General features: G+C 46.7%; 1 protein-coding gene across 1 annotated transcript; it reads left to right on the top strand.

The window, feature by feature from the left end:
• The first annotated feature begins 660 nt into the window (after nucleotides 1–660).
• OSR1 (odd-skipped related transcription factor 1) lies at nucleotides 661–8769 on the top strand. The gene is made up of 3 exons (XM_082048734.1): nucleotides 661–795; nucleotides 6275–6967; nucleotides 7532–8769. Exons 2-3 carry the CDS (start codon nucleotides 6321–6323, stop codon nucleotides 7665–7667), a joined length of 783 nt encoding a protein of 260 aa, XP_081904860.1. The 5' UTR covers nucleotides 661–795; nucleotides 6275–6320; the 3' UTR covers nucleotides 7668–8769.
• The last annotated feature ends 504 nt before the right edge of the window (nucleotides 8770–9273 follow it).

Genomic DNA, 9273 nt, shown 5'->3' with positions numbered 1-9273 from the left:
CCTGTCCCTTGGCTCGGCGGGGAGGGGGCGCAGCGAGGCCGGCCGGGAGCGGTGCGGAGCGGCGGGTCGTGCCGGCGGAGGCAGCGCGGCCGCGCAGCGCCGCCGGGGGAGCGCGCTCCGCCACCGCAGCGCGGAGCTGTACGGGGACCCCCCCCCCACGCTCCCGCCCCGGGAGGCCGCTCCGCCGCGGGGGGCCGCGGGTAGCGGGCCCCGGGGAGATGCCCCGGGGGAGGCTGTGGGAGCCGGGCGGGGGGCGGGGGGGCGAGATCACACGTTTGCGGACGGCGAGCCCCGGGCTGCTGTACTTGCAGGAGAAGAGGGTTGAAAAGTTGGTTCTTCCCAGCCAGAAACTTTCTCTCTGCGTGCGCATGCCCGGAGTCTGGTGGGAGGTTGAGGGGGGAGCTAGGAGGGGGGGTTGAAATAAGGAGGAGGCTGGAGGGAAGGGATCGGTTCAGTCTGAGCTCGGCTGCTCCCGGGCGCGTTTGCACTGCGGAACACGCAGCCGGCGCCGGGAGCAGAAGGAGGGAGAGCACCTCCGTCCCCATCAGCCAGAGCACCTGGACACCTGGCCCCGCTGCTCGCTCGAATCTGCGTGGACCCGCTGGAGGAGCAGTGGGGTGGGGTGGGGTGGGAAGAAAGCTGTGCCCCCCAGGGCCAGCAGAGACACTGACCTAGCCCAACCTCTCCTTTTTTTTTTTTTTCCTATTATTTTTTTCAACTATTTTATTTTATCAGCTCAAATTTAGCCCAGGATCTTTTAACTGCAGCCAGCGGTGGAGCACAGATCGGGATTAGGTAAATAAAAAGAACAACTCATTTTGTTTGGTTTTTGTTTTGCCAAGCCTCGGGGGTTGGGGATATGGATCCAAACACCTCCTTTTCTCTCCTTCCTTTCTTTCTCCCCGTCCCCTCTCATGATTCGCTGGATAGCGCAGAAGTGGGGGAACTGGGGTTCACATGAGGAAGACTGTTCTCCTTGGGGCGAGCAGAGGGCTGGGGGAAGCATTCACACGGGACTCGGATATTTTGATGTTATTTAAAGATTTGTCTTCCCCTTTCAAAGTTGTTTGTCCCCCCTCGCGGAGGAGTTGTGTTTTTAACCCGAGCTAAAAATGACACATATGAGCTACAAACCTGAAGCCTGCATGTCCTTTATGGGCTCGAACGTTCAGCTTCTCTCCTCTCTACACTTTCCTTTTCTTTCCTTTTCCTTCTGTCTTTATTTCTTGCTTGCTTTCTTCCTTTCTTTCCTTCCTATTCCATTTTTAGTGTTCTAGAGTCCGAGAAGCCTTCTCTGTTTCCTTCCAAGGCCATAGCAGAAATGAATCTGATGTTTATATTTGTCTGAAGGGATCAAAACAAGTTCAGTGTAGAGAGAGACTGAGCTTCTCTCGAGGCCGAGCATATAAAGTGTCAGCGCAAAGCCGAGGATTAGGGTATAGTTGTTATAGTTGGCTTTTGGGAGGGAAACTATTAACATCGAGCATTTTGGAGATTACCGTAGCGCCGAGGGAATTGTCCGATAAAACGCGACCAGGGCAGGAGGGTGAGAGCCGTGTCCTGGACAGGTGCACAGAGCATCCAGTTTAGTATGTCCGAAGAGAACTGACAGCAAGGGCCAGCCCCTAAACCGGCGCTGAGCTCCGGGCCCGAGAGCGACCGCACCGCGCAGCTCCGCGGCGGGATCCCGGCTACGGGGTGGCCGGAGTCGGCGCCACCTCGGTCGGCCAGGCCTGGGGATGCGCCTCGGTACCCTGCGGGCCCTGCGGGGCTGTCACCGCAGAGGTTTTGTGTCTCCCCCACTGCGCGTTGCTGTGCGTGGTGTGGTCGTGGGAAGTGAGGAGCAAAGAGGGAAGAATCCCGCCCTGACGCCGGGAGAGAGGAAAGACGATTAACTGTGCTGAGGGGAGGCACCGGGCGCTTCTCTAGGGAGAAACCTAGAATGAATGTTGTGCTGGGGAGGGGACTTCTACACCCGAGGGGATTAAAAAAATATACACACAAAACCCCCCAACCGGAAAACTTCTGGAGGGAGAGGATCGCGGAACCTGGTCCCTGCGGCCGTCCCGCCGGCACCCACCAGCGACCCGTGGGGCTGCGCTCCCACCCGTGGCCCTCGGAGCCACCGTCCCACCGGGACCCCGACCTGGTGATTTTTTGTTGTTGTTGTTGCTTTGGATAAAGGCTGCCCCGGGCAGTGTTAGAGATCTCTAGTGCAGTCGGACCCCGGATATTATTTTTGCGAGACTAAAATTCACCGCATTCATCCGCATTCGCAATGGTGGTCTGGAGAAACTTGTCAACACTGATTTCGTGATAAAATGTGAATGATGATTTTATAAGGATTGAGCGGAGATATCCAAGGCACATGCTGACTGAGTACTTCCAGTCCTCATTAATGTTAGCGATTAACTCTTTCACGCTCAATTAGCCCCGAATAAACCTGCTTTAATAGATTCTGCACACTTCATTAATACTTTGAATAAATCTGTGCTGAACAATGCACTTTATTCCTCAAGAGTACCACGCTCGAATAATGCGGAGCGAAAGGGCATTTTTTTTTCCCTTTCCAGTTAGATTCCCAAACACAGATAATTTGTAAGCTCTATTTCCTCGCTTAAACTGATAGGAAGGGAAAAACACGTCTCCTCAAAGGGGACAAAAAAAGTAGCCGACCTGGTGGCAAAATGCTACACAGTGATGCGATGCAGCCGAAAGGACAGGGCTGCTAGATTTAAAAGGATTCAGGTAAAAGAGGGGAAACTTTTTTTGACAGATTAACCTGATTGCTGTAGTTTGAGGCTATCCCAAGAATGCAGCATTTTATGCCCTCTACTTTATCATGTTTGTAAAAATAAGCAACGTTCTCAGGGTAATTTACCTCCTTCATTCTCCCATGTGGAACTAATTAGCAAACCTCATTATTTATGAGTCAGGTATTTAATATAACAAATATCCCTTTCAAAGGACACATCGGAAATTGATAATTCAAGGTAGAAAGGAAAAATACCGAGTAGCCACAAGATTACTTTAAAATCCATTTAATTTCGCCTTTTGTTATGCTACTAGCAAAAAGCCCGCTGGATTTTTTTTTTTTTTTTTTTTTTTTTTTTTTTTTGGCGTATAAGGGATGTAGAATGTAATCTGGAAGGTTAAGATTACAATGGTCTTAAAACAATGGCAACTGGACAATAGCATTACCGTATCTTTAAACTGGACAAAGGGTAAGAAAGCTGGAGACAGATGTAGTCTTTCAAGTTTATGATCCTATTTTGCAGGGTAAATTTATCTTGGCGTGAGTGGGTTTTGTTTCAGTCAGAACACAAGTGGTTTGTTCTTAATTACTCACCGAGGTAGTTTGTGTTAAAAAAAGAAAACCCGGCATAGTTTTATTGTGATTGGGGAATTCAAGCAGGGAACTCACAGGATCTTCTTCTTTAAAAAAAAAAAAAAAAAAAAAAAAAATTAATAAGAAAGCCTCGATAACGATCTGTTTACATGAAACAGAATTAAAGGTGGAGGTGACACCGAAATCAAAGAAACATTGATCTCTCTGAGCAAGCGGGAGAGCGGAGAGTTACCGCGCTGTGAAACACGTTCGCTTTGATGTCCCGAAGAGAGGGGACTTCTTTATGAAATACTCTGCTCTCCGTCTATATTTTTTACTATCCCGGCCGCACAGAGCAAAAGTGTAACTTACATTTCTGGAAAAGTGCCAAGAAACTTGTAGTAACTTGAACACTCTGCTCCCACCTCCCCTTTTCTTCTTATTATTTTTTTTTCTTCCATCCTACTCTTCCCCCCCCCCCCTTATTATTATTAAAAAAATAGAACTACTTTAGCAAAAAACAAAACAAAACAAAACAAAAAACAAACAAACGCGGGCGCGATGGATGCGATTATGACCCTATTGTATTTCTCTTTGGTTTCTGCCCCCTTTTCGTCTAGGAAATCGAAAGAGATTTTTTTTCAGTATTATCCAACAATAATTTACCGAGATTGGCATAGTAGATTTATACATATATATTCCATATTAAATATTTTCTAAGGATACGCAGAAAGCAAGATGAATAAGCCCAGAAATTAACTCAGTTTGCATTAACATGTTTCATGCTTGGGACATCTAGGGCTGCCTAGACAGAAAAACAGACACGAAGCCGTTGTGACAGAAACAGACATTTCAGGTGCCCGGACAAGAGCGTTTTCCGCGTACTTTGTTCTCGGGGCCATCGATTGGGGCACTCGTGCTGTGAAGTGGACACGCCTAGCATACAGCAGCACTAAAAAACCAAAAAAAACCATTTTCTCAGTTGAAGAATAAAATAGTCTGATTGGTTCATTTTCCCTAAATAGTTAAATTAAAAAAAAAAAAAAAAAAAAAAAGAGGGAGAGAAAAAAGAGATGAGAGGAAGGAGAAGGTAGTGTGTGCATTTTTCAATCAACCACTATCCAAATTGTATCCAATTAAAAAAAAAAAAAAAAAAAGCTAATGTCACAATCTCTTATTCTGGGTCATGGCGATGGAATTCCTCTAAGATTTGAGTCTCTTCCTGCTGCTGATTTATGTAAAGTGATGTGAAAGGTGGACCCAGCATACAGAACTGCTCAGAGTAAGCTTCTCCCTCTCACACCCTCCCAGCCACATCTCCCCAGTCCAAGCAACAGCCCACACATAAATCAGATTTGTTTCCCTGGTCTTTAGACCTCTTTCGCCACCAGTTTCCCCCCTCGCAGTTCTCCTGCCCAGAGGGACGGTTATTGCTCTGCAGCGCTTCCCTGCCTCTTCTTCTCCAAAGGGGCTTTACTTTTCACGAATAGATCAAGACCCTTCAGGCTGAGTGCTGCAAGGATCCTGCTGGGACCCTGTGGGGATATTGTGTGGATCCTACGGTAACTCAGCAGGAACCCTATAGGGGATCTTGTGTGGATCCACCCTTGTGTGGATCCTGCGGGAACCCTGCAGCAAACCTGTGGGGCTTTTATTAGCATGCTGCAGGGAATCTACGGGGACCTTATGGGGATCCTGCTGGAAAACAGCTCCACTGAGGGCAAATCCTGGAGTTCACTGGTGGGAAAGTAAATATAAGCTGTGGGCTGCAGAGTAAGGTCCCTGGGCTGCAGGGATGCGTTGCCTTCAAAAATCATGGGTGCTCTCTTGCACCCACAAAGAGGGGAAGCTGCATGCCAATCATCAGCCCTTGAGAGGCACCTCCTGCCAAATGGTTGGCAGGAGCTGGGGCTGAATTCACAGGTAGATGTGCATTGATGCTGTTGCCCAGTAGCATTTTCCCCTCCACATTGTGGGGTGCAATGAGCAGGGATCTGGCCCAGAGAGAATCTGAGGGCTTAGTGAGACCCTGAAACACAAAGCAAAGTGATGACACACAGCCCAGGGAAGCGCTGCAGCCCTGCGGCCCTACAGCTTGTGGGCTGGGTGTCCTCATGGGAAGGGTCTCTCCAGTTCTTGTCTTTTTGCCTTTTGAAGGGTTCTAATGAAGTGATTGCCTAGATTAGAATGTGGGCTTGAAGTCAGGCTCTTCCCCCCAGGGAGAACAAATGGCACTTCAGATTTGTCACCCAAACTCAGCATTTTCCTATTTCTTTTGCAGTACATAAGAGAGAGGTCTGTTGGCTGTTTTCTTTCTTTCTTTTTTTTTTTTTTTTTTTTTTTCCCCAAAAATTCTCCAGGGTTTTCTCTTTTTTGAATGAAAGACAATGTGCAGTTTTGAGCACCCAATTGCCTCTGCTAGCCCAGAGACAGAGGTTCAGCTGTGGCCAGGCTGTGGGGAGGTGAGCGACCCAGAGGTACTGAACTCTCTACACACCCTCTCCGCGTCACCTCAAGGGTCAGGGCTAAAGGCGGTTTTTGCAGATAGGCATAGTGGTCAGTACCCCATCGTTTTCTAAAGGCTGAAGGTGCCCATTAAGCGATTTTTAAATTACGTGGGAGAAACTGAAGCTTTGTGGGTCAAATCAGCTTCACTGTTTCTGTGCAGAGGATCATTGGAGGTCTACCTCGTGCAAAGATGCTGTTGGAGGGTGAATAATTGTGGATGGGGCACAACTTCTGTGTATGAGGAATGAAAAGAGGGAGAGTCGGGAGACCTGAGGGGATACACTTTCAAGAGTTGGTCAGGTCTCTCAAAGTCCAAGGCAGCCTCCTCCAGTGTCTTTGGAGAAGGGTATTAATGGAGGGTGAAGTGAGAAATTCCATCTGCTTTTATCTTCGTATAAATCTACCTCTCTCTCTTCCCCCTTCATCTTTGTTTTACAGATCTTTAACACCCCTGCTCCCAAGATCCTCCTCCTGAGTGGCCACCATGGGAAGTAAGACCCTGCCAGCTCCAGTGCCAATTCATCCTTCCCTCCAGCTCACCAACTACTCCTTCCTGCAAGCGTTCAATGGGCTGCCTGCTGTGCCCTCTGACCACCTATCCAACCTCTATGGCTTCAGTGCCCTGCATGCCGTACACCTGCACCAGTGGACTTTGGGGTACCCGGCCATGCATCTGCCCCGCTCCTCCTTCTCCAAAGTGCCCAGCATGTCGAGCCTGATGGACGCACGGTTCCAGCTGCCAACCTTCCCACTCTTCCCACATGTCATCCAGCCCAAGCAAGAGGCCACCAGTGTGACCCTCAAAGCTAAACCCCGCTTCGACTTTGCCAACTTAGCAGTGGCTGCCACACAAGAGGACCACTCTAAACTGGGACAGGCAGACAGTCAGGGCTCCCCCCCAGGGCTTGGGTCTTTGCTTGAGGTGACTAAACTCTCTCCAGAGAAGAAGCCCACACGGGGAAGGTTACCGTCCAAAACCAAGAAGGAGTTTGTGTGTAAATTCTGTGGCAGACACTTCACCAAGTCCTACAACCTTTTGATCCATGAAAGAACCCACACCGATGAACGGCCCTACACATGTGACATTTGCCACAAGGCCTTCAGAAGACAGGATCACCTGAGGGATCACAGGTAAGGGTTCTTCTCCTGTCCTTTTTTCCTTGTGTATCCGTACTCTCCTGATTACCCATCTACATTCATGTAGGTGCTTGTGAGAAGTCATGAACCTGGCCAGTTGGCAATGTTTACTTTAGGGTTTCCTCTGCCCACTGCTGGTGGAGGAGCCCACATAACTCACTTTGAAAGACAAGCCTGTTGTACTCACCTCACAAAAATTACTTGCATGGCCCTCTTTTTAGCTTCCACAGGCATTTTCACCCTCCATTTGCATTGTCTTTTCTCCTTTACCTTAATGATCATTCAGAAGTGTCATGAAGACACTCAGCCAGGTGACCCCAAAGTGAGAGAGAAGCTCTTTATGCCTAAGAAAGGCAGCCTTGTAAGCTGCCAACACCCCCATCTCTTCTTGCACACACACACACACATACATGTGTGTGCGATTACTCAAGTGCCGCACTCCAGCACTCTCTGTCTCAGCAATACGTGTAAAAAGCTACAGTGTGTTCTCCATCAGGTAGATCACTGCTGAATTCAGACCGGTTGTTTCTGACATCTTGATTGTTTTTCTCTCCCTAGATATATCCATTCTAAAGAAAAGCCTTTTAAGTGTCAAGAATGTGGGAAAGGATTTTGCCAGTCCAGAACGCTAGCTGTCCACAAGACACTGCACACGCAAGTAAAGGAACTGAAACCTGCCAAACTTAAGTGCTGAATCTCCAGCTTCTATAAACTTTTCCTCTCCTTCAGACTTTACACCAAAACTAGAGCAGAAACAAAACTTTCAGGATGGGAGCACTGAACTTTGTGTTTTGTTTTTGTTTGTACTTTAAAAAGAGGAAAATCTGCACCTCCCTCCCCGACCCAAGCGACTAACTTCCTAAGACGTGGGTGAAAATATTATTTTGCATTTAAAATATACATGAGTGATGCAGAGAGTGCTAACTGACTTGTGTGGCTTTGATAAACTTTATGCCAAAAGGTGGTGCTCACGTGTTGGACAGCAATCTCTTTAAAACCAAACAAAAACCCACAAGTGCCGCCCCCCCAATCCCAAGAAAAAAAAAAAAGAAAAAAAGAACTGTAGCTTCTGAAAGTATTACTTTTTTTTTTTTTTTTTTTTTTTAGACCCAACCTCTTATTTTATACTATTTTTCTGACTGTATAAAGCTTCTTATTTTTACACTTCAGGAAATACAGAGAATTCCGGAAGACGTTTAAGAACTGAAACGGTGGTTTCTCATCACAGCACCATTAGGACAAGGTGAAGGTCAACTTGCAAATCTCATTTGTTAGTTTATCTTCTTAAAAGAAGAAGAAAATTAATGTTTGAAAATGACCTCAGTCTCTCAAGTGAGGAGTCCTATCACATGCTAGGAAATGTATTCAGATCTCAGACCTGCGGGTGCCCGGTGTTTGCGACAAATCAGTGTTCATGGGACATGGAGATCTCTTTCTTTGCCTTGTGGTCTAGTGCGCTGTGAGGAGGTTTGTTACTTGTGGACTTACTTTACAAAAACCCAGAGGAAAGAAAGATGGCAATATGTCAAACTGACGGTATGCACAAAGTGGTTTTAGAGGTACTTTAAAGTCTTCGTGCGTCCTGATGAAAGAAAACAAATCTCGACCTGAGAGCGTATTTTTTTAAATGCTGGCTTTCTGAACAGTGTATTCAAATTAAGAGACATTCCAATAAGTTTTGTTTATTAAAAAAAAAAAAAGTTGTATGGCTGTTTGGCACTTTATGCTGATTATTGGTAATTGACATTTATCACTGGATTGTGTGTGTTTTTTAAGTATTAAAATAAATCGTTATTTTACAGGCAAGTCTGCATGGACTACATATGTGTTCATTTGGTTTCTGGTCTCCTATCTTGCAAACCCTGGCCTTCAATATTCAGAACACTTTTTAAAAATATATTTTAAATTATCTAGGTATTTCCTCAGTGCTCGTTTCTACCAGCCCTGGAAAATCTGCTTCTTTCCCCCTCCTCATTTATTTTATTTTATTTTTTTTCCTTGAGGCTAGCAAAAGTAAACAGATCTGCAGGGACTCAAATAATTTTGCTGTTCGTGTGGAAGAAAAAAAAAACATATTGAGTAACTAAATCTTGGGTATTAGCTGATAAGATTAGGTGTCAGAAGTGTTATAAAGCAAATCAGATGAATAATGGGCAAACTGTTGCTGCTTTCACAGCCTGAAGGCAGAGCTGCCTTCCCACACTCGTTCCTTCGCTTGTCAGGAACAGGCATTTTTCAGTCGCATCTTCGGCCGGTTCAGCGCTGATTGGGGCAGCCTTTGATTCCCAGCAGCTGTCTTA

The sequence above is a fragment of the Streptopelia decaocto genome (genome assembly GCF_964273445.1).
Source record: "Streptopelia decaocto genome assembly, chromosome: 3".
NCBI classification, from domain to species: Eukaryota; Metazoa; Chordata; class Aves; order Columbiformes; family Columbidae; genus Streptopelia; species Streptopelia decaocto.
This window is presented reverse-complemented; position numbering and strand designations above follow the sequence as displayed.

What these genes read in the sequence shown, in the direction of transcription:
- OSR1 (XM_082048734.1), top strand. Translation starts at nt 6,321, where the DNA reads ATGGGAAGTAAGACCCTGCCAGCTCCAGTGCCAATTCATCCTTCCCTC. An exon ending in GATCACCTGAGGGATCACAG is followed by an intron (nt 6,968 to 7,531) that starts GTAAGGGTTCTT and finishes TTCTCTCCCTAG; the next exon opens with ATATATCCATTCTAAAGAAA.